This window comes from Myotis yumanensis, unplaced genomic scaffold (assembly GCF_028538775.1).
Source record: "Myotis yumanensis isolate MYYU_CA2020_CCGP unplaced genomic scaffold, mMyoYum1.0.hap1 SCAF_18, whole genome shotgun sequence".
Classification (NCBI taxonomy): Eukaryota; Metazoa; Chordata; class Mammalia; order Chiroptera; family Vespertilionidae; genus Myotis; species Myotis yumanensis.
Genome location: NW_027223769.1, coordinates 5,684,572 through 5,710,018, shown reverse-complemented (window position 1 = coordinate 5,710,018; position 25,447 = coordinate 5,684,572). Strand labels below are relative to the sequence as shown.

Genomic DNA, 25,447 nt, shown 5'->3' with positions numbered 1-25,447 from the left:
AGAGATCTGCAGATTCCTCTTCTTTGTTTGGGGTTTGGAGGTGCCCAGATGAGGCCCAGCTGTGAAGCAATGCAAGCTACTGTGGAGCCTTGGGCCTTCTTTTGGATGTTCTGGGTCTCTCTGACCCAGCTGCAGTTAGTTAGGTAATTTTAGATTGCAAAGGGCCAGGTCATTCATATGCAAAAGCCTCTGCACACAGCTTGGGTGGGGCGGGGTCTCAAGGAATCAACAGGGTGGAGCAAACAGCTATGGCTGATCCTCAGTCCTACCCTAAGAGGCCCCGAGTCTCAGTGTCCCGGTAATCGCTGCAAGCACCTCTGAGAGAAAGCCGCCCTCGAGTTCCGACCGATGCCAGACAGTCCAGTTTCTCCCCGTATGAGTCTGGGTCCCCAGAGACTCGCCTGGAACTGGAGTTCAGAGCAGTCGGGAGCTTGAGACTCCCTCCCGATTGAAAAAGACAACCATGTCCTCAGTTGCCAGCCCTTTCCGCTCGCGCCTCTGTACCTCTACACTTTACTTCCACTCCTCCTCTGAGTCTCAGTCTGCTTTTCTCTTTCCTTCTAGTTGTAGAATTTCCACTTAGCCAGCCTTCCTGTGGTTCTGGATGGTGTCCGTTTTGTCTTTTAGTTGTATTTTTGAAGTGGTTGTGCGAGGCAGCAATTTCCGATGTTTACCTATGCTGCCATCTTGGTTTCTCCTCCCCACATCCTCTTTGTGCCACTTCGTCCCATGCCCACCTCGTGCCTACTGTGGGTGTGGTGCTTCTAGAGCACACTTCCGCAGCCCTCCTCACCATCTCAGTGCCCCAGAGCCCACTGAGAAACCAGGTGGCCAGGTAGTGATGGCATAAGCCATCTTCTGTGAAGGGCAGGCCCATCTGAAACGACTCATGACAGTGAGTCTCTGTTCTTAAGTCCTTCAGGGTGAGGAATCCACACCCTCCCTCCCCACAGAACTGGGATTCGGACATCTTCTTTTGCTAAATCAAGAAGTTTTATTATGTGCCTGGCCCTTGGTGGAGCAATGCTGAGATGTAGCAGTGACTATGATGGGCCCAGGCCTGCCCTCCTGGTGCTCCCACCTGAGGCCTAAATACCAGGAGGCGTGTTGAGGGTGCCAGGGGAACCTATCATGGGAGACAGTCTCAACATGCAGGGTGACTGCAGCCCCAGACATATTCAATTAGGTACCAAACCTTAACATCAAAGGATTTTATATGAATATAGCTCTCTGGCTTCTCTTAAAAATGGCACAGGGCAGTAGTCAGCCGTAGCAGGTGTTGGGTGCCCCCTTTAGATGATACAAGAAGCATACCATTTGGCCATGGTTCCACCAACCTTCATCTCACATTACCCACCAAGCACCCCAGCTTGTGAGTCTGGCCCCCAGGGTTGGGGGCACCTCCATGAGGAAATCACTTTTATACTGTGACTAGAGCAATAAATAAGAATCATCCTGGTGAAGAGCAAGGGACAAAGAAACAAAAGAGCCAACGGCAGGGGGAGCAGCAGGGAATACAGCACAGTGGCTGAAAGCTGGAGTTCCAGAGTCAGACCTAGAGGAACTGACATCGCCTCAAGTTTCCGCACCCAATAAAATAAGCAAATTATTAATACTAGCGAAATTGGGCATATCAAAGGCATACCTAGCGCCTGGTACACAAAGATCAGTCCTCAGGAAAATGAGCTTTCAGAGCGGGGCTTGGGGCAGTGTGGCCGCATGACACGGCAGAGGTTCCTTCAAACTGATCTGTGTGTTTGGTCTCATAAGGTGTTCCCTCTGCCATTGGACCATTCTGGAACCTTGTAAACTTCAGGAATGGATCTCTCCTTCGGGCAGTGATTTCTTTGGTTTGTTACAAAAGCAAAGGGAACAGGCACAGCAGTTTCAGGACACTGAGACGGTTGTCCTACCAGCTTCTGTCCAAAATGATCCAAAGTAACTGTTGTGGGTAGTTGTAGACTGAGCTGCTCATAGCTGAAATAAGGTGGGCGTTTAATACTCTCGTGCTTAGTGCTCAGGCTGGTCAAGGCTGTCAAGGACAGGGCTCACATCCCTTCCATTTTATAGTTTCTCCTTTTCCTTCAGTCACTCCATACCCACATCCCTGTCTGCTGGGAAGGAGAATGTGTGAGCATGGAGAACAAGCAATTTTATTTTTAAAAACACAAGTAGAAGTTCCATCACTTCAACTCATATTCTGATCGCCAAAGCAAAGTCATATGTCCACACCCAGCTGTGGGGAAAGCTGAGAAATGTGGTCCCCAACTAGGTGGCCCTGTACCCATCAGAACTCTGACTTGCGGTGGGGGGGTGGGGGAGTCTTATTACTAAAGGGAAGGAGGGGAGAATAGAGTTTGAAGGCCTTTAGCAGTTCTGCTGCAGCATTGTCTGAGCTGCCTGGGCCCCCCAGGACTCCCAGGGCTGGTGTGGCCTAATTGGTCACGGGCACAAACACAGATGTGCAGACTTGTTTCTATAATCCATAGCCAAATTCTTTGGACACAAGGGTGACTGCTTCAAAGGGAAGAAATTTCGACTCCCAAAGTAGAAGTAATAGATCAGGATAGATCCAGTCATACTTTCTCTTTGAGGCTCTAAACAATTTTTTAATTGATTTGAGAGAGACATAAAGAAAAATATTGATTTGTTGTTCCACTTATTTATGCATTTATTTGTTGATTCTTATATGTGCCCTGATCACGGATTGAACCCACGACCTTGGCCAGCTGAGCTACCTGGCCAGGGAAGCACTAGACTTTTTTTTTTTTTAAGTAAAAGGATTTGCATAATGAACTGCTAGCCTCATCCATAATCATTAGCCATGGCCAACCTTATGTCTTCTTTCCCTCCCCCTAATCATTTTGAAACAAATCCTGGACATCCTGTCATTTTAATATTTATCTCTAAAACATATAAACCCTTAAAAAGTTTTGTTATTATCATATGTAGAGAATTAATAATAACATCTTATTGTTATGTAAACAGGGTAGGCAATGAAATCAATTATGGGATCTCAATCAAAAATTTCCAAGGATAGAATAGGAAAGAATAGAAAGTATCAGAGTACACCCCAGTGAGTAAGGATTTCCACTCTTTGGTGGCGTTCCCATCTTAGATGTTGCCCTAATTCCCAAATTTTCACTGTCCAAATCAGGAACCAAACAGATATAGTTTCATTTTCAGGTAAGTTTTTTCTATCCAAACTCTCACTTCTTTTTTTTTTTTTTTAATGTATTATATTGATTTTTTACAGGGAAGAAGGGAGAGGGATCGAGAGTTAGAAATATCGATGAGAGGAACATCAATCAGCTGCCTCCTGCACACCCCCCACTGGGGATGTGCCCGGAACCAAGGTACATGCCGTTGACCAGAATTGAACCTTGGACCCTTCAGTCCCCAGGCCAACGCTCTATCCACTGAGCCAAACCAGTTAGGGCCAAACTCTCACTTCTTGCTAACCACAGTCACAAAGGTGATCAATTTGGATTGCAAGGAAGATTGTTGTGTGTATGGATGTATTTGTACATATGTAAATGTGTAGTGTGGCTTGTGGGATAAATTTCTTTCTTACTGTAAGTCATGGTCAGAAAAGTGTGAAAGCCACCACTCTTATAGGCACATTGAATAGGATAATTTCTAGCCAGGAGTTGACTTCTCACAGGAAATTTAAACCATCACACATTCTCTTTGCTTAATGGAGATTTAGGAAAGGGCAGACAGATCTTGATGGAACTTGCTTAATAGCCATAGCTTGTTAAGTTTATCTTTTTATCCCAAGAAGAGGATGTGCTAAAGGACCGGGGGTTCTGTTCCTTGGAACCCCACATGTATATATGTTTAGAGATCATGGCTTGGCTAGTGACTGCTGCCTCTCTCTGAGGTAATGAGCCACATACTTCTCCAAAAGTCAGGATCCTGGGCTGGGACTAGGTGGGTGTTTGTGCTCCTGCACCCTGGCATCACCTGGGAGGTTATATAGGGATCAGCTGGGTCTTTGGCCTCAAAGGAAGGAATCTGATCAGGTGTCATCCACAAGAGCTGACCCCAAACAGCTTGTGAAGCTAGATCCCACCTGTTGCCTGCAGGTGATGACTAACGGCTGGGAGACGGTGGACATGACTCTGCGGCGGAATGGGCTTGGGCAGCTGGGCTTCCACGTGAAGTACGACGGGACTGTGGCTGAGGTAGAAGACTATGGGTTTGCCTGGCAGGCTGGCCTCCGGCAAGGCAGCCGGCTGGTGGAGATCTGCAAGGTGGCTGTGGTCACACTGACCCATGACCAGATGATCGACCTGCTGCGCACCTCCGTCACCGTCAAGGTGGTCATCATCCCACCCTTCGAGGATGGCACACCCCGGAGGTAAGGGAGTTCACCCTGCAAGGTGGGAGGGGCAGTGGAGGTTGACAGCTCCCAGAATACTGACAAGAGGCCTCCCTGGGATTGTTGCTTGAGGCCCTTTGTCATCCAGAAGAGTGGTAATGGTGATGGAGTAGGAGTCAACATTGGCCAAACACATACTGCAAGCCAGTTATGGTTTAAGCGCACCATATGCATATCATCCCATTTCATCTCCACAGCAGCCCCATGAGATGGGCACCCTCAGCAGTCTGTTTTCTAGATAACGCATGCAGCATTAAAAGTAACTTGCTCTAGCCTTGGCCAGCGTGCTCAGTGGTTAGAGCATTGGCCCGCTCACCAAAGGGTCTCAGGTTCAATTCTCGGTCAAGGGCACATGCCTGGGTTGCAGGTTCAATCCCCAGCCCTGATCGGGGCACATGCGGAAGGCAACCAATTGATGTATCTCTCTCGCATTGATGTTTTTCACTCTCTCCCCCGCTCCTTCCCTTTCACTCTCTCTAAATATCAATGGGAAAAATATCCTCCAGTGAGGATTTACCAAAAAAAGAGGTAAATTGCTCCAGAGTACACTGCACTTCATTGATTTGTTTGGCATATGTTTATTGAGACCTTACTATGTGTGAGCTCCAATCAAAGTGCTCAGGTTAGAGAAGTGAACAGTGCCTGTTCCCTTGGCAGGGAAGGGAAGGCAATCCTATCGAATAAGGAGGGAATATGCTAATTGACTGCCCTGCCCTCAAAGATGGTGGTGCCCACAGCCAATAAATAGGGAATATGCTAATTGACTGTCCTACCCTCAAAGATGGTGGTGCCCACAGCCAATAAGGAGGGAATATGCTAATTAACTGTCCTTCCCTCAAAGATGGCGGCGCCCACAGCCAATAAGGAGGGAATATGCTAATTTACTGCCCCACCCTTAAAGATGGCCCACAGCCACAAGATGGCTGGCAGGGGAGGGGAGTTGGGGACAATCAGGCCAGCAGGGGAGCAGTTAGGCATTGATCAGGCTGGCAGGGGAGTAGTTAGGGGGTGATCAGGCTAGCAGTCAGAAGCAGTTAGAGGCAATCAGTCAGGCAGGCAGGCAAGCGGTTAGGAACCAGCAGTCCCGGATTGTGAGAGGGATGTCCCATAGGGATTGGGCCTAAACTGGCAGTGAGACATCCCCCGAGGGATTCCAGATTGGAGAGAGTGAAGGCTGGGCTAAGGGACACTTTCCCCCCTCCCCCCCAGTGCATGAATTTCATGCACCGGGCCTCTAGTCTATATATATAAAAGCCTAAGCGACCAAATGACCAGTTGACCGGTTACTATGATGTATACTGACCACCAGGGGGCAGCTGCTCCATGCAGGAGCTGCTCCCTGATGGTCAGTGTGCTCCCACAGACAACCTCCCGCAGCTGGGCAACCTCCCACAGTCCCTCCCCCCTAGCCGGCCAACCTCCCACGGTCTCTCTCCCCCGCCTGCCAACCTCCCACAGCCCCTACCCCCGGCCAGCCGGCCCTCCCAGGCGGCCCCAATTGCCAGCCAGGCCAAGTGACCCCACCCATGGACGAATTCGTGCACCAGGCCTCTAGTAATTAAATAGGCAGGTAATCTAGGATCAGGCAGCAATGAGATCTAAAGAGAGGATTAAAGTGTGGTAAATACAGGGTCTGTAGCGTGGCAGAGAGCTGCAGACAGAGTGGTCATGGAAGGCTCCTGGGAAGAGGTAGCCATCTGGTTTTCTGGGCCAGACAGGGACTGGCCAGGGACTCTGAAGTGCAAGTGTATTGGGCATGTTCCTACAGCACAGGGAGGCTGGTATGGCTGGGACAGAGTAAGCAGGGGTGAAAGGTGGGAGAAAGGGACAGAGAGGGACAGAGGAGGCAATGGCAAATTGAGGGGGGCTTTCTGGATACAATGAGGAGCTTGATATTATTCAGTAGGAAGCCAGTGCAAGTTTGTTTTTTTGTTGGTTGTTTGTTTGTTTTTTTTTAATATATTTTATTGATTTTTTTACAGAAAGGAAGGGAGAGGGATAGAGAGTTAGAAACATCAATGAGAGAGAAGCATCGATCAGCTGCCTCCTGCACACCCCCTACTGAGGATGTGCCTGCAACCAAGGTACATGCCCTTGACCAGAATCGAACCTGGGACCCTTCAGTCCCCAGGCCAACGCTCTATCCAGTGAGCCAAACCGGCTAGGGCGCAAGTTTTCTTTTCATTTTGTTTGTGTGTTTTTTAATGCAACATTTCAAACATATTAAAAGTATACTGAACCTGTTGTTTCAACATTTGTCAACATGTAGCTAGTTTTTTTAAAGGTACTTTTTTTTGTTGTTTTTTAAATATATTTTATTGATTTTTTTACAGAGAGGAAGGGGAAGGGATAGAGAGTTAGAAACATTGATGAGAGAGAACCATTGATCAGCTGCCTCCTGCACACCCCCTACTGGGGATGTGCCTGCAACCAAGGTACATGCCCTTGACTGGAATCGAACCTGGGACCCTTCAATCTACAGGCCGGCACTCTATCCACTGAGCCAAATCGGCTAGGGCTAGTTTTTTTGTTTTTAAATCTCCAGCTTCCCCACCTTGAACTATTTGAAACAATTCAAATTCTGGGATTGTATCTTTACCCCATCAGGATCTTTAAAAAATTACTAGTACACTTACAAATTTTAACAATAAGTGAATATCAATAACTTTCGTCCTATCAGAGAAACTTTTAAACAACAGTTGTTTTGTTAATCAGGCTCCTCCTACTGGACTTGGTTGATGTATCTTTTCATGCTCTTTTAATCTGTAAGTTCTCCTCCCTTTATTTTTTTTTCTTGCAACTTATTTGGGAAAGAAACCAGGCCACTGTTCCAGGAGTTTCCCACTTCATAAACTTAGCCACTTGCATCCCCTGTTCCTTTAGCACGTGTTTTTCCTGTAAACTGGAGTTCTGTATTGACCAGATTGTGGTTAAATTTCTTTTGGTAACAACACTTCCCAGTGTGTGTCCATCAGGAGGCACCATGTATCTGGCTGTCCCTCTGTGTGTGATGCTAAGGGCCATCAGAGGGTTCACATGTAGCAACCTCACCCGTCATCATACATTTCCCCTCAGCTTTCAGCAGCCATTGTGATTATTACCTAGATTTATTTATTCATTATAGTTGTGACTGGAGGCCCAATGCACAAAATTCGTGCAAGAGTAGGCCTTCCTTCCAGCTGCCAGCACCAGCTTCCCTCTGGCACCCGGGACCCGGGCTTCCCTCCGACTGCCAGCATGCACCTGGGATCCAGGCTTCCCTCCAGCCACCGGCAGGCACCCAGGACCCAGGCTTCCCTCCAGCCACTGGCAGGCACCTAGGACCCAGGCTTCCCTCCAGCCACCGGCAGGCACCCGGACCCGGCTTTCCTCACAGCCCAGCTGTGACATCCGGTCTAATTAGCATATTATGCTTTCATTATTATAGATATGCTCAATGCTGCCATTTTTCATTTATTGGCTGTAATTCTTCTAAAAAGAACTTGCCTTCAGTAACTATATGGTTATTCTGAGGTATAATTTACACAGGGAAGACAGGATAAATTCAATTTTTGGATTGATGAGTTGGTACTCTAGCCACCTCTAGAAATGACCAGAGACAGAGAGGGAAAATCACTACATTCCAAGCTGCACAGAGGGCAGTCAAGGAGTTGGCCCTGATAGAGCTAACATATGGGTCAGGAGACAGACAATAAACAACTAAGCAAATAAGACGATTTCATACAGCAAAAATGGGAGGCAGCCGAGTGTAGTGGGAAGGTGGACTCTGCAGTGAGATTGCCTAGGTTTGAATCCCAGCTCCTTTTATTAACTACTAGAGGCCCGGTGCACAAAAATTTGTGCACTCGGGGGGAGTGGGGAGAGGGGTCCCCCAGCAGGGCCTGTGCCCTCTCGAAGTCTGGGACCCCTCGGGAGATAACGACCTGCTGGCTTAGGCCTGCTCCCGGGTGGCAGAGGGCAGGCCCAATCCCTAAGTGCAGCCCATGGACAGGCTCAGAGCAGGGCTGACTGGGGAGTTGGGGTGCCGCCTCGTCATGCACCGAGCAGGGCAGATCGGGCGGTTGCGATGCCACCCTCAGTCACGCTCAGGGTAGGGCCGATTGGGGGGTTGGGGCACCGCCCCTGTCACACTCAAGGCAGGGTCGATGGGGAGGTTTTGGCGCCATCCCCTGTCACGCACAGAGCAGGGCCCATCAGGGCGGTTGGGGCTCCGTACCCTGACACACACAGAGCAGGGTCAATCAGGGGGTTGGGGAGCTCCCCCCTGTCACGCACAGAGCAGGGCCGATCAGGGAGTTGAGTAGCTCCCCCTGTCACTCACAGAGTAGGGCTGATAGGGGAGTTGGGGCACCGCCCCCTGTCACACACAGAGCAGGGCGGATCAGGAGGTTGGGGCGCTGCACCCTGGCACACTCAGGGCAGGGCCAATGGGGAGGTTATGGCTCTACCCTGTCACACACAGAGCAAGGCCCGTGGAGGGGGGTTGGGGCGCCACCCTCTATCACCCACAGAGCAGGGCCAATCAGGGGGTTGGGGCGCCTTCCCTTGTCACGAACAGAGCAGGGCGGATAGGGAGGTTGTGGCTCTACCCTGTCACACACAGAGCAGGGCCCGTGGAGGGGCGGGGGTTGGGGCACCGCACCCTGTCACACACAGAGCCGCAGGGCAATCGGGATTGGGGAGCTCCCCCCTATCAGGCACAGAGCAGGGCCCATGGGGGGGGGGGGGGGAGGTTGGGGTGCCTTCCTCTGTCACGAACAGAGCAGGGTGGATAGGGAGGTTGTGGCCCCGCCCCCTGTCACACACAGACCCGCAGGGCGATCAGGGGATTGGGGAGCTCCCCCCTATCAGGCACAGAGCAGGGCTGATCAGGGGGTTCGGGTGCCTTCCCCTGTCATGAACAGAGCAGGGCAGATAGGGAGGTTGTGGCCCCGCCCCCTGTCACACACAGAGCTGCAGTGCGATCAGGGAGTTTGGGCGCTGCCCCGTCACTCTGATCCCAGTGCCGGGAGCCTCGCTGCTCCGCTGATCCCGGTGCTGGGAGGCATATTACCTTTTTACTATATAGGATAGAGGCCTGGTGCACGGGTGGGGGCCGGCTGGTTTGCCCTGAAGGGTGTTCTGGATCAGGGTGGGGGTCCCCACTGGGGTGCCTGGCCAGTCTGGGTGAGGGACTGAGGGCTGTTTTCCGGAAGCGAGTGACTGAAGCTCCCAACCCCTCCTTGTTTTCTTATTTTTATTCTGGGCCAGCTTTAGCTCTGAGGCCTCGCTGCTGAAAATATCGATACAATGTTGTGGTCTGGCTGGATGAAGCCCGGCTGAATGAAAGCCGGTTTCTGGGGTTTTGTTTAGCTTCTTATTTGCAACATAGTACATAGTTGCTTAGAGTTGCAGCTCAGAGGCCGGCAAGTCAGGCGGGGAATGTTGGAGTCTGCAGTCACTGGAGCAAGCAAGCCTCATGTTCGCTTCCAGCTGCCTGGCTGTTGGCCGCCATCTTGGCTGACAGTTAATTTGCATAAGGATATGCTGATTAGCCAATGGGAAGGGTAGCAGTCGTACGCTAATTACCATGTTTCTCTTTTATTAGTGTAGAAGATAGCCCTTCACAAGTGGCCTCACCCTCTGTACCTCAGTTTCTTCATTTATAAAATGAGGACGATAATAGATCCTTTTCTCAAAAGGTTGTTGCAATGTTGGAGGAGGTAAGACTGGTAAACCATGTGAAACAGTACTTGGCTTGTAGGAGGCACTATAGAGACGCTAGCTGTGAGATACTGAGTGTGAGGAAATAAAGGGCATGACCTGACCTTGGAGAAGATGGTCGAGAAAGTGAGAAGGAGCCAGAAGAAGGCCTTGCAGGGAGGGAGCATTCATCACAAAGGTGAGAACAAAGGGCCTCGGCTTGTTGACAGATTAGTAGGCGGGTAGTGTGACTGCTTTAAGAAAGTAAAGGTGGAGGGTGGGAGGAACACCTGAAAGGATTAGAGAAATTCCCAAAGTTCATAAGAGCCTGAACCAGTTCCTCTTACCAACAGTTAAAAGTGATTAAACACACCCTGGTCAGATAGCTCATTGGTTAGAGCATTATTCTGATGCATCAAGATTGCAAGTTCAGTCCCCAGTCAGGACACATACTAGCAGCAACCAGTGAATGCATAAATAGGTATAACAACAAATCGATATTCTCTCTCTATCTCTCTATCTCTCTTTCTCAAAATCAATACATTAAAAAGAAGTAGTAGGGTGGTGTGGCTAGAGCAGAGTAACCCAAGAAGAAGGCATGAGATGAGGTGACATGGAGTGCTTATACACATGAACTCCCGAGACTAGTGTGATCCCCACTTAACAGATAAGAAAGTAAAGCCCAGAGTGGAACAGTTAAGTCACTTGGTGCAAGGTTATACAGCTAATTGACAGAGCAAACTCAATCCAGGTTGCCCATCCCCATATGCTCTGCTGTGTTTGTTGAAAACTCACCATAGCTGGTTTGGCTCAGTGAATAGAGCATCAGCCTGTGGACTGAAGGGTCCCAGGTTCGATTCCAGTCAAGGGCATATGCCAGGTTGCGGGCTCGATCCCCAATGGGGGACATGCAGGAGGCAGCTGATCAATGATTCTCTCTCATCATTGATGTTTCTATTTCTCCCTCTCCCTTCCTCTCTGAAAAAAAAAAAATATTATTTTTAAAAAGAGAGATGTTGAAAACTCCCTACATGCAAGTTCCAGTTATTCCATCCCCCTCTTCCTGAGTCCTGCTTGCTCTGAACTCAGTGAGGGGAAGTTCTGGGCAAGTCTAAGCCCTGCAACTAAGGGTTTGGCCACCCACGTGCACACCCTGGTCCCTCAGCCTCCGGACTCCTGACAAGCCTCAGATATCCCTTCTCCCAGTACTCTTCTGGGGCCTCCTCCATCTTTGCAGAGCCAAAGCCAGCCACACCCACTCTGAGCTCTGCAGAGGCAAGTCAAGCCAAGGTAACCCCACAGGCTGGCTCCCTCTCTCCTCTCCCTACATACATGTTCATCCCTACATGTATGCACGCAGCAAGCCAGCCCACCTGTCGGATGACTCTACAAAACTCAGGGAGTGTGAGAGGATCTGAAGGTGCCCTACACCTGCAGCAGGGCCCAGCTGAAGTGAAGGTAAAAGTCTGCAGTCTTACTTCTCTAGCTTTGGTGAGACAGACCAGGGAGGGTGTGACCAGACAGAGGAGTTTTGCTCCCTGCCCAATTTAGGAAAAAAACTGTCATCCTGCTCCCTTTACAAAGTGACTACGAAACAGGATCTCCTGTTCACAGGGATGGGTGTGGGTTGGGACTTGTGTGGGTTTTGTGGTACTTCAAATGCAAGAGTGTCTGACTGGCCTTCTTTGAAGACCTCATAACCCAACTCTGGGGTCCCTTCAGCCTCCTGCTGTAACCCTGGCCTCCTGGCTTAAATGTCATGATGAGCTCTGAGTGGAAACTCTCAGGGATGGGCAAAGATGCTCTCCTTGCCACTAGCCAGGCTCTGGAGGGCACATATCCAGACCCCATGCTCTTGGGACACGGGGTAGAGTACAGGGGGACATCCTTGCACCCCTAGGCCACAAGGCTGGGGTTCTCAAGTGAGCCCTGCACTGCTAAGCCACAGCTGGGCTGAACCAGGTAGCCAGGAGGACATGCCAGAGCCCCTGATGAAATATGTCATTTTGACCTTGGGTGCTTGCACAGGCTCAGGAGGGATGTTTTCACCTTGTTGTCTCTGTTGCTTTGCTGCCTGACAGGGAAAGTGATCTGTGAAGCTTTTGCCCTCTTTAGTTGGACTTCAGACCTCAGATGGGGTGGGGAGTTGGAAAGTCCTCCCTCAGAAGGGAAATTGAATCTGCACAAGTGAGATAAGAAAGGAGTCCCCATGGCCCCCGAAAATCAGGCTGTCAGGAATCAAGGCCAAGGAGGCAGTGAGGAAAAGTGGTCTGCAAGCCCAGGGGCATCCTCCCTCAGACATCTCCCATGAGATGTCTTGACTTTTAGAGAGAGGGGACTCTCCCATGAGTAGCCAAGAGGTTGGAAGGGAATATTTAGTGCAGTGTTGTTGGTCAAGCAAAAGATTAAAAAGCAACCTAAGTATCCAACCATAGGCTCTGGCTGATTAAATCCCAGGTCCTCACATGATGGAATAGTAACTGGTTATTTAAAGTGAGGTGAGCCCTGACTGGTGTGGCTAAGTTGGTTGGGCGTCATCCCATGTACCAAAAGGTCATCAGTTTGATTCCGGTCAGGGCACATGCCTAGGTTGTAGGTTCATCTCCAGTCAGGGTGCCTACAGGAGGCAGCCAGTCGATATTTCTCTTTCATATCAGTGATTCTCTCTCCCTCCCTCTTCCTCCCTCTCCCTTCCCCTCTCTCTAAAAGTCAATAAAAACATTTAATGGAAGGAAGGGAGGGAGGGAGGGAGGGAGGGAGGGAGAGAGGGAGATGAATCTGTTAATTAATGCCAAGAGGGCAGGGCGGGGGGGAGGGGGCAGGATAGTATCTGAGGTTAAGTGTGCTATTCTTTTTATGTCCATCTATACTACTAAAAGGGTAATATGCTAATGAGACCGGGTCGGCCGGCCATCTTCTGGACATCTGACTTCCTTCCGGACAAAGCCATGGTGGTGGGGGCCGAGGCAGAGGCCATTAGGGGCAATCAGGCCAGCAGGGGAGGGCAGTTGGGGGCAAGATCAGGCCAGCAGGGGAGGGCAGTTGGAGGCGAGATCAGGCCAACAGGGGAGGGCAGTTGGGGGCAACCAGGCCAGCAGGGGAGGTCAGTTGGGGATGAGATCAAGCCGGCAAGGGAGGGCAGTTAGGGGTGATCAGGCAGGCAGAAGCAATTGGGGGCAAGATCAGGCTGGCAGGGGAAACCAGTTGGGGGCAAGATCAGGCTGGCAGGGGAGGGCAGTTAGGGGTGATCAGGCAGAGGCAGTTAGGGGTGATCAGGCAGGCAGGCAGAGGCAGTTAAGGGTGATCAGGCAGGCAGGCAGGGAGGTTAGGGGTGATCAGGCAGGCATGCAGAGGCAGTTAGAGGTGATCAGGCAGGCAGGCAGAGAGGTTAGGGGTGATCAGGCAGGCATGCAGAGGCAGTTAGGGGCAATCAGGCAGGCAGGTGAGCAGTCAGGAGCCAGCGTGAAATTTCAACAGCTTAACCAACTATAATTCAACAAAGAAATATCTGCTCAACACAGACACACGCCTGAGAGACCCACACATTGAAACATCTAAAAGTGGGCAAGTGGGATTAAACAGGGAGTCAAGAAGAGAGGAAAGCACAGACAGCCCACAGACACAGCCCTGCAGCTGAGAGCTTGTGGCTTGGCTGGGAGAAGGGAGAAACTGGCAGTAGCAGGCGCTTCTTTCAGCCAGGAGGAACAGAGAGCTGCAGTGGGGAGAGTGGGACAAGGGGCAGCCCAGCAAGACGAGCAGTGATGGAGTGCACAGTGTCTGAGTCATCAGACACCTGACAGAGAATGGGGTTCTGCCATACAGCTCTCCACGTCTACCGGCAATGGTATTTCAGGCAAAGCAACGGAACCACAGAGCCCTGCTGCGTCAGTCCAAGAGCATATTATTGGCAAACCAAGAGCTATTGCAGTAGAACCGGTTTCCCTATGTGAGTGGTCCCAGGAAGAGTGCTTGGGGCAGAACCCCACAGAGGTCAGAGGCCACCATTACTGTGAAGGCAAAACAAACCCCACCCCCAAGCAGTAAGGCTGTACTGTCTTATGGAAGCTATGGAGGTTCAAGACTGGGAGATCACATAGCTAAAAAATCTTGTGATTCAGCGCCATCTACTAGAAAATAGTAAAAAGACCTCTCCAGAAAAAGCTGCATGCCTAGACAAAGGAGAAGAGCAAACATCATGAATAACCATGGTAATGAGGATGGTCAGAAAGAAAATGGAAAAATCCCCAGAAAGCAAGCTGGAACACATGGAAATATGTTATATAAATGACAGAGATATTAAGATTGCAGTTTTGAAAATACTCAAGGAGATGTGAGAAAATAAAATCTGGAAATGAAGCATGCAATTGAGATTAAGAGTGAACTACTGAGCATAGAAAACAGAACCAACCAGATGGAGGAAAGAATTAGTGATTTCGAAGATATGAATCAAGAAATGATGCACAGGGAAGAAGAGAAAGACCTGAGCATAAAGAAAGATGAAAAAGCTCTATGAGAACAATCAGAAAAGCAATATTAGAATTATAGGCATTGTGGGGGAGGAAGAGAGGAAGCATAGAATGGAGAATCTATTAAAACAAATAGTGGATGAGAACTTCCCAAATCTATGGAAAGAATTAGATGCTCAAATCCAAGAAGCAAACAGAACACCTACATACCTCAATCCAAAGAGGCCTTCTCCAAGGCACTTAGTATTTTGTCTGGTGGCCCTGAAAGTTCCCTGGGCTCCAGAGGACTCAGGAGAGTGACAGAGGACTGGCGCAATGGGGGCATGAGAGCTTCCAAGCCAAGTATCTGAACTGAGCTCCCACAGCTCCTTCCTCCGCCTCAGAGCCCTCCTTCCTGCTCTACAGCCTCAGTGGAGAATGTCAACCCAGTCCAAGACCCTCCAACCCAGCCCAAGTCTCTCCCCACCTGCAGCCAGGAATGCTGTAATTCCTGTGCCAGCCTGGTCTGGGGGAGTCACAGGCCATTAGTTCTGTATTTATTTCAAGGTTCTGGATTTTGTGGCTTTTTTTTTTTTTTAAGTAGGTCACCTGCTCCTGTTCCAGCTGTCATTGAAATTCTTGGGAACAAAGCAGATACTATCCTTTGATCCTAAGGATATCTCCTTTTTTTTTAATCCTCATGGAGGATATTTTTCTATTGATTTTTTTTTTTCTTTTTTAGAGAGAGGGAGAGATAGAGAGAAACACATCGATTGGTTGCCTCTTGCACACACCTTGACCAGGACCTGGGCCCCGGGAGGAGCTTGCAACCTACGTACGTGCCCTTGATGGAAATCAAACCTGGGACCCTTAGGTCCGTAGTCCAACACTCTATCCACTAAGCCAAACCAGAGGACTGGCTCAATGGGGGCATGAGAGCTTCCAAGCCAAGTACTCTGAACTGAGCTCCCACAGCTCAATTCTGCCTTTCTGGCTCCAGTACTGCTAAGGGGGGCCGAGCCAGTCCATGGAGAACACTGGCTGATTTGAGGCCTGTGTCAGGGAGAAGGGAGAGGAAGGAAAATGAGTAGAGAAGGAGAAAAGGGGCGTGGAGATGAAGTCAAGCAGCCAGTCAGAACCCCTGTGTTGGGCCCTGTCGTCTACTCAGCCTCTAAAATAGGCCACCATGGTTTAAATTGTGCCAGGGAAGCCTACCTACTGTTACCAGGCAGCGGGCATGTGTGCAGGTGGTCCAGAGCCTTTCTGAGTAACAAAGTTTCTCTTCCTAGGGGGTGGCCAGAGACCTACGACATGAATACCTCAGAGCCCAAGCCTGAGCAGGACAGCATGCCCTCTGGGGGCCGGCCCCCCTACCGCAGCAATGCTCCCTGGCAGTGGAGTGGGCCAGCCTCCCACAACTCTCTACCAACCTCCAAGTGGGCCACTCCTGCTCCCCCCGGCCACCCTCAGTCCCTGAGCCGGCCCCCAAAGCAGACCCCCATGGTCCCCTTTCGGGAGTCCCAGCCCCTGCACAGCAAGAGGTAAGGATCCCCAAGGGCCTCAACTCCTGTCCCCATCTCCCTCCTGTCCTTTTCTCTCTCCTTCCTTTTCTTTCCAGTCCCTTCTCAGTCTTTCTCCTTTCCTTCTTGTCCTTTGCCTTACCCCCTCCTCCCTCCATTCATTCATGCCTTCCTCCCTCCCTCTGTCCCTGCCTCCCTTTCCTTCAACTTATAATCTGAGCCCGTTGTGTGAGGGCCTAGTGCTAATAGCTCAGTGTCTGAGGTGGAAATTCACCATACTGTATATTTTTTAAAAGGGCAAGGGACTGATAAGCACAGAGTATGGCGAACCTATGACACGTGTGTCAGAGGTGACACGCGAACTCATTTTTTTTGGTTGATTTTTCTTTGTTAAATGGCATTTAAATATATAAAATAAATATCAAAAATATAAGTCTTTGTTTTACTATGGTTGCAAATATCAAAAAATTTCTATATGTGATACAGCACCAGAGTTAAGTTAGGGGGTTTTTTTTGTTTTTGTTTTTGTTTTAAATATATTTTATTGATTTTTTACAGAGAGGAAGGGAGAGAAACAGAGAGTTAGAAACATCGATGAGAGAGAAACATCGATCAGCTGCCTCCTGCACATCTCCCACTGGGGCTGTGCTCGCAACCCAGGTACATGCCCTTGACTGGAATCGAACCTGGGACCTTTCAGTCCTCAAGCCGACGCTCTATCCACTGAGCCAAACCAGTTTCGGCTAAGTTAGGGTTTTTAAAAATGCTGACACGCCGAGCTCAAAAGGTTCGCCATCGCTGGTATAGGATGTGATAACTTCCTGGGGGAGGCAGGGAAGTGAGAAGGGGAGCAGCCCACATGTGTATAGGTATTGCCACCATTCTAGTTCAAAGAGTTTATTATGATGACATATACCTTACAGATAAATTCTTTTGAATATATTATATATTAAAAGATAAAGGAAGTTTTTCAAGAAATGGAGGGATCTAAGCTGCAGAGAAGCATGTCGTCCCAGGAGTGGGCTAGAACAGTCCTATCAGGCCCATGTCAGGGCCACAGTGGCTGAGGGCAGAGGCCAAAGTGGGAGAGGGGGAGGGGAGGGCAGGGGTATCCCCACCTTCCTGCTGCCCTTTGCTCAGCAGCCCTCTCCACCCCCAGGGGATGATAGCAGATAAAGCAGACGAAATGTGGTTGGGCCTGAGTGAAAGGTCTGTCTGTCCCTCCTCTGTGAGGGCAAGGGTATCTTCCTCTCTCACCCACCTTCTTCCCTCCTGTCTGTTCCAGGCCTGTTAGCTTCCCAGAAACCCCTTACACAGCATCACCAGCAGGGGTCGACAAAGCCCCTCCCTACCGACAACCTTCTGGGAGCTTCTCCACCCCAGGCTCGGCCACCTATGCAAGATACAAGCCATCCCCAGAAAGGTCAGAATCTCCGCTCTTTTCAAATTAAGGAATCTGGTGAAACCTGGGGATCCTTCTTTCCCAGGAAATGCACATACCCTGTAAGTCCAAGGCCATTTTATGGGGTTTCTGGCACCCTGCAGGTCATCAGAGGGTTGGCTGTGCCTGAGCAGGACTCACATTGGCTTATCTTGCAGCAGAATATTGGTTGCCACTTTCTTGATACCTGTATCACTTGTTTGAGCAAGACCATTCGCCTTCCAGCATGGCCATATATTTACCTCTCCAGCCCCACTCCCCAAGACCAGGCCACCTGCATTACCCAGTTTTCATAGCCCCTCAGGCTTCAGTCCTGTCCCCTTGGATCCTTCCCCAGACTGAGGGATCATCCCAACTCCTCCATGGCTCCTGTGCCCCCAGGATAAACCCAGCTACCTTCAGCCCCAGTGCCCTGCGCACTTCCTCCTCTGGGGGCCCAGGAACTCTCACCATTCTCTTGTCACAGACCTGAGCCATGGGCCTCATTCTGGATGTCTCCCTTTGTCCTCACCTTTACTGTAGTCTTCAGTCTTCTGAGCATATCTGCCCCTACCCCCTCCTCCTGTCCCCACTGCCCTGCCCTGCACACCTCCCTGAGCCCCCAGCTCCACTCCCACTTCCTCTGGTTCATCCTCCACTCAGCAGCCAGGGGAAATCTTTCTATATCTGGCTACATATGTCCCCTACTCCCAGGTGTCTTAGATCCCTAGGACACAGCCTCAGTGCCTCCCTGTGGCCCCCATGACCCTACCTGTCTCTCCAGCCTTCTGCAGTGCCACATGTCATCGTCACTGGTCACTTCCAGTTTCTTAGGTAGGCTGTTTGCATTTCAGTTCTCATGTTCTTACCTCTGCCTGGTTAATTCCTCACACTCTTTACCCTCACATCCCACCCCTTTCCTGCCCACCTGAGCACTGGTGCTCCTCCTCCAGGAAGTCTTTCCTGAACCTCCCCTAGCACTAGGGGCTACCACTCTGCCCCTCAGTTCCCTGACCTTGAGCATTCTCCATTCTGTTAGCCCCGTTGAGAGAGAGAGAGAGAGAGAGAGAGAGAGAGAGAGAGAGAGCATATTCATGCTTTTTAAGAGCTAAGACCTTCCCAGTTTATGTATATGATTATCATGCAGCACAGATCTGGCACATGGTAAGATTCTTGGTATGTTTGATGAAAGGAAGGAGTGAGTTAGTGATTGTTTTATATAAGACCACCTACCATAAGACCAAGGATCAGTCCACTAAGTTAGTGGGTCTCCATCTTTAGTGTGCCTCAGAATCACCCAGAAGGAGGGCTTGTTAAAATACAAGTTACTGGGCCTCTCCCTCTAGTTTCCAACTTGGTGGGTCTGGAGTAGAATGTGCCATACCAATGCTGCTGGTCCAGGAAACACACTTTGAGAGCTGCTGAACTAAACCATTGTTTGATTGTAAGCCTCTGCTGTAACATTGGGGAAAACATACTCTTTCATCTTCTAGTAGTTACCATTCAACTTTCATTCAGCAAAGGGTCCCAAGAGCTTTCTGTGTGCCAGGTGCAGGGAGAACTATTTGAAATACTTATCAGTATTTGTTGTCAGTACTGCTGACTGTGATGGAGAGAGGGTCTTAGAACCAATATGCACTCTGATGCACACTCAAATAGACTCAAGGGGAGTACAGTCCAGCCCCAAAGTTCTAGGCTGTCTGTCTGGAGGAAGTGACATTTGAATGGGGCTTTGAAAGATTAGTAAGAGTTTGCCACAGAAAGGAGGGAGTAAGCAGAATGGTATGGAACACAGGAGGCATGGAGAGGAGTCGTGCGTGGGGGTGATGCTACTGATGACTCCAGAGAGCTTGTTGTTTTTTCAAAGGCTCAGTGTCCCCCCTTCATTATTATTATTTTTAAACTTTTTATTGGAAATAATAACAATTCACAGAAAGTTGAGAAGAAATGCACAGGGAAATCCTTCACTTAGCCTCCCCGAGTGTTAACATCCTGCTAACTAGGATATAATATTAAACCAAGACATTGGTACAATCCCTAGAGGTTCTTCAGAATTTCGCCCTCAGCATGCATGAAAACAAGTTTTTATTTCTCTGGGATAAATGCCCAAGAATACAGTTGCTTGCCAATATAAGGAAGCAACCTAAATGTCAGTCGACAGATGAATGAGTAAAGGAAATGTGGCTTATATACACAATGGAATATTATTCAGCAATGAAAAAGGCTATTCGGCCATTTGCAACAGCATGAATGAGCCTGGAGGGCATTAAGCTAAATGAATTAAGTCAGACATATGCTGTATGGTATCACTTCTATGCAGAATCTTAAAAAGATTCGAACTCAAAAACAGAATAGAATGGTGGTTGCCTAAAGGTGGAGGAAATGGGGAGATTTTGCTCAAAGGGTACAGAGTTTCAGTTATGAGATTAATAGGTTCTGAGATGGACAGTATGGTGGCTATAGTTAACCAGTTAACTGCCACACATCCAAAACGGAAGGTCCTCCACTTGTGTCTATAGATGCTTATGGGAGGCAAATGGTTAATAACACTGTATTATACACTTAAAATATGCTGGGAGAATAGATCTTAAGCATTCTCACCCAAAAAGGTAACTACATGAGATGATAAATGTGTTAATTAACTTGATTATGGGAATCATTTCACAATTCATACATATATCAACTCATATTGTACACTTTAAATATATTACAGTTTTGTTAGTCATACTTCAAAGCTGGGGAGAGATGTTTCTGAGAGTGCTCCTTGCTCAGCAAATTAAGGACAGCATTAATTCAGTGAATGGGTGAACTGACTATTCTGTATTGCATGTAGAGAAGTGTTTAGAACAAAATACAATTGCTTTATTGTGTGGTATGTCCATTTTTAGTTTTAAAAGGAACTGCCAAACTATTTTCCAGAGTGGCTGTACTATTTTACATCTCCCCTGGCAGGGTATGAGTGCTCCAGTTTCTCCTCCTCCTCAACACCATTTGGTGTCATCACTGGTTTTTGTTTTAACCATTCTAATAGGTGTGTAATGATATCTCACTGTGGTCTTAATTTGCATTTCTCTAATGGCTAATGATGTTGAACACACTTTCATTGCTTATTTGCCAATTATATCTCTTCAGTGAAATGTCTTTTGCCCATTTTCTAATTGGATTTGATGCTTTTTCAATGTGGGAGAATTCTTTCTACAATCTAGATAAAAGTCCTTTATCAGGTATGTGATTTGCAAATATTTCCTCCCAGTCTCTTTTTCTCTTAATTAAATCTTTATTGTTCAGATTATTATAGTTGTTCCTCTTTTTCCCCCCATAGCTCCCCTCTACCCGGTTCCCACTCCACTCTCTGCCCTTACCCCCCCCCCCCCCAATGTCCTTATCCATAGGTGTACGATTTTTGTCCAGTCTCTTCCCGCACCCCCCACACCCCTTTCCCCCCCGAGAATTGTCAATCCACTCCCTTTCTATGCCCCTGATTCTATTATATTCACCAGTTTATTCTGTTCAACAGATTTTTTATTCACTTGATTTTTAGATTCACTTGTTGATAGATATGTATTTGTTGTTCATAATTTGTATCTTTACCCTTTTCTTCTTCTTCCTCTTCTTAAAGGATACCTTTCAGCATTTCATATAATACTGGTTTGGTGGTGATGAACTCCTTTAGCCTTTTCTTATCTGTGAAGCTCTTTATCTGACCTTCAATTCTGAATGATAGCTTTGCTGGGTAAAGTAATCTTGGTTGTAGGTTCTTGCTATTCATCACTTTGAATATTTCTTGCCACTCCCTTCTGGCCTGCATAGTTTCTGTTGAGAAATCAGCTGACAGTCGTATGGGTACTCCCTTGTAGGTAACTGACTGTTTTTCTCTTGCTGCTTTTAAGATTCTCTCTTTGTCTTTTGCCCTTGGCATTTTAATTATGATGTGTCTTGGTGTGGTCCTCTTTGGATTCCTTTTGTTTGGGGTTCTATGCTCTTCCTGGACTTGTAAGTCTATTTCTTTCACCAGGTAGGGGAAGTTTTCTGTCATTATTTCTTCAAATAGGTTTTCAATGTCTTGCTCTCTCTCTTCTTCTGGCACCCCCGTAATTCGGATGTTGGTACGCTTGAAGTTGTCCCAGAGGCTCCTTACACTATCTTCATATTTTTGGATTCTTTTTTCTTTTTGCTTTTCCGGTTGGGGGTTTTTTGCTTCTTCATATTTCAAATCTTTGACTTGATTCTTGGGATCCTCTAGTCTGCTGTTGGATCTCTGTATAATATTCTTTATTTCAGTCAGTGTATGCTTAATTTCTAGTTGGTCCTTTTTCATATCCTCGAGGGTCTCACTAGACTTATTGAGGGTCTCACTAAATTTATCGCCGGTTTCTAGAAGATTCTTGAGTAACCTTATAACCGTGGTTTTGAACTCTATATCCAGTAGTTTGCTTTCCTCCATTTCTGTCATTTGTGACCTGTTTTTTTGTCTCCTCATTTTGGCTGCTTCCCTGTGTTGATAGAGTGGCTTTCTGTGCTAGGTGTCCTATAGGGCCCAGTGACTCAGCCTCCCCAATTACCTGAGGTGGACACTCTTGGTGCACCCCTTTGTGGGCTGTGTGCACAGTCTTGTTGTAGTTAAGCATTGATTGTAGTTGGTATCACTGGGAGGAATTGACCTCCAGGCCAATTAGCTGTGAAAATCATCTGTATCTACTGTGGGAGAACTTCTGTGCTGGAGACACCCTTATGGGGCAAGACTTGTTTCAGTGGGGCTTTGGTGCTCACTGAGTCTGCCCCCTGAGTGTGTCCCTTATGGATCTGAGGAGTTGTAATCTGGATGGTCCCACTCTGACCACTGGGTACACTGCCTCTTGGATCTCTAAGGAGGTGCTAATTTAGCCTCTGCCTGAGGCTACCCAGCAGGAGCTACGGAGAGATCTGCAGATTCCTCTTCTTTGTTTGGGGTTTGGAGGTGCCTAGATGAGGCCCAGCTGTGAAGCAATGCAAGCTGCTGTGGGGCCTTGGGCCTTTTGGATGTTCTGGGTCTCTCTGACCCAGCTGCAGTTAGTTAGGTAATTTTAGATTGCAAAGGGCCAGGTCATTCATATGCAAAAGCCTCTGCGCACAGCTTGGGTGGGACGGGGTCTCAGGGAATCAACAGGGTGGAGCAAACAGCTATGGCTGATCCTCAGTCCTGCCCTAAGAGGTCCCGAGTCTCAGTGTCCCACAGTAATCACTGCAAGCACCTCTGAGAGAAAGCCGCCCTCGAGTTCCGACCGATGCCAGACAGTCCAGTTTCTCCCCATATGAGTCTGGGTCCCCAGAGACTCACCCGGAACTGGAGTTGGGAGCTTGTGACTCCCTCCCGATTGAAAAAGACAACCATGTCCTCAGTTGCCAGTCCTTTCTGCGTGTGCCTCCATACCTCTGCACTTTACTTCCGCACCTCCTTGAGTCTCAGTGTGCTTTTCTCTTTCCTTCTAGTTGTAGAATTTCCACTCAGCCAGCCTTCCTGTGGTTCTGGATGGTGTCCATTTTGTCTTTTAGTTGTATTTTTGAAGTGGTTGTGCGAGCAGCAATTTCAGGTGTTTACCTATGCTGCCATCTTGGTTTCTCTCTCCTCCCAGTCTTTAATTTATCTTTTCATCTTAACAAGGTCTTTTGCAGAACTAAAGTTTTAATTTTGATGAGGTCCAAACTATCATTTTTTTCCTTTTATGGATTATGGTTTTGATATAAATTCTAAGAATTATTTGCCTAGTTTTGAGTCCTGAAGATATTTTTATGTTTATTTTTCCAGAAGTTTTATAGTTTACATTTAAGTCTGTGATCCATTTTGAGTTAATTTTTGCAAGAGGTGAGAGGTTTACGTTGAAGTTCCTTTTAGTTTCCTACAGATGTCCAGTTTGTTCCACGATTTTTGATTTTTGATTTTTTAAATATTTCTTTATTGATTTCAGAGAGGAAGGGAGAGGGAAAGAGAGATAGAAACATCGATGATGAGAGAGAATCAGTGATTGGCTGCCTCCTGCACATCCCCTACTGGGGATCAAGCCCACAACCCAGACATGTGCCCCTGACCAGAATCGAACCTGGGACCCTTCAGTCGACAGGCTGATGCTCTATCCACTGAGCCAAACCAGCTAGGGCTGTTCCACCATTTATTGCAAAGGCTCCATTACAGTGCTTTTGCCCCTTAAAGCAAAAATTCATTGGAAGGATAAATTAATTGGTCACATTTGCATGGATTTATTTCTGGGTTCTCTAGTCAATTCCATTGATCTATGTGCATGACCTCAGTTCCACAAGGTGGATAGTTGAATTATTCCATTTTACAGAAGGGAAACTGAGGTTCAATGAATGCACTTGGTCAAGTGGGAGTGGCTGAAGCAGGACAGGATCTCGGGCCTACGTAATTCTAGAGGGCTAACCCTGACTCCAGACTCTGCTTCCTGCCAAAGGACCCTGAGCTCATTCTCCAAATTAGGGCAACATCGCTTTGGCCAGTATTGCTCAGTGGATAGGGCATTGGCCCATATTCCAAAGTTTCTCAGGTTCAATTCCCAGTCAGGGGCACATACCTGGGTTGCAGGTTTAATCCCCAGCCCTGATCAGGGTACATGGGGAGAGGCAACCAATCGATATGTTTCTCTCACAATAATGTTTCTCTCTCTCTCTCTCTCTCTCTCTCTCTATCTCTCTCTCTCCCTCCCTCCCTCCCTCTCTCTCTCTCTTCCTCCTTCTCTTACTCCCTTCCTCCCTCTCTCTAAAAATCAATGGAAAAAATATCCTCAGGTGAGGACAAAAAAAAAAATTAAGGCAACATACATGTTTCCTGTGGATGTCCCCGCCCCACTGTGACACTTCATGGCTGTGATTTTGTGTTCTAGGCTCTCTGGCATTGACAAGTAGGTAACTAATGCTTTTTCTTTGGACTCAAGCTCTTCTCCCCCTACCCTTCTCTTTCCAGGGCTCCAGTGGAGCCTGCCTTGCTCTCTGTGTCCCATATCTCAGCATTTTTATCTCTATCAGCAGCTAGGCTTCAAGTTTTGCCAAATGTTCCTAGCACACCTCATCACTGAAACCCCCAGAAGTGTTTTTCACAGGCAGTCACCAGCCTGCAGTAAGAGGCTGGGCACAGATCAGGGTGCCCCAGTGGCCTCTGGCCTCATCTCCTTTCCTCTTCCTGCTACACAGTTGCCCCGTGACATCCTGGAGCCTGTGGGTCCTGAGCCCGACATTCCAGCCCAGCACCAGACATTTCTCCCTCAGGACTCCTCTGTCTCATGCTGTCTTCTCCAGCAGGTTGCTACTTTTAGGAAAGCAAAGGTCCTCATAGACAGAACCTGTCTTGTGGCCCATCTTAGATTTACCAAGAGACAAGATGGCAATTGGCCTACTCCTGCCTGCCATGTGAGTGTGAGCAAGTGACTTTCCCTCTCTGCACCTCAGTTTGCTCACATTTAAAATGTCTGTCTCCGAGCAGTGTTAAGAATATTGAAGGAGGGACACCCTTTATAGCACTTGGAAATGTGCCTGGTACATAGTAAGTGCTCCATGAGGGTGATGACTGTTCCTGCTGAGTGTGGTGCCTGTGCTGGCAGCTGGGGTACAGAGGCTGGCAGATGCTGTCCCTGTCCTCAGGAGTTTGCCGCCCTCCTGTGCAGGAATAACAACCCACCCACTCAGTACAGAGCATTAAGGCAGAATTGTATGCCCAGCTCTGCAAGCCTGCAGGGCTGGACTGGGCCCTAGACTTTTGCTTATCAGACCACCTAGTTAGCTTTTTTTTTTTTTTTCCTGTTTTTCTCCTTCAGCTCCATAAAGAGTGGTACATTGGTTAGGAGGCATTTGACTGCAAGTGACAAAAAGCCTAACTCGAGAAGGCAGGAAGCATTAAGGGGCTTTATCATCACATAGTAAGTCCAGATTTAGGGTGGCTTCAGGGCTGGTTAGTTCTGCAGTGAGGTCCTCAGGAACCAACTCCACTCATGACCCATGATGGCTACTG

At 48.4% G+C, this 25,447-nt stretch overlaps 1 protein-coding gene across 10 annotated transcripts in view; it reads left to right on the top strand.

Moving 5' to 3' along the window:
* The window catches only part of SIPA1L3 (signal induced proliferation associated 1 like 3), a 306,933-nt gene that overhangs the window by 218,018 nt on the left and 63,468 nt on the right, over positions 1-25,447 (top strand). For 8 of the 10 annotated variants that reach the window (XM_070398657.1, XM_070398658.1, XM_070398651.1 and 5 more), the window contains 3 exons: positions 4,089-4,363; positions 15,801-16,052; positions 17,317-17,454. In XM_070398657.1, coding sequence (XP_070254758.1) covers positions 4,089-4,363; positions 15,801-16,052; positions 17,317-17,454 — 665 coding nt within the window. The remainder of the gene's footprint in view (positions 1-4,088; positions 4,364-15,800; positions 16,053-17,316; positions 17,455-25,447) is intronic. The other 2 variants (XM_070398659.1, XM_070398660.1) reach the window with 2 other exon arrangements.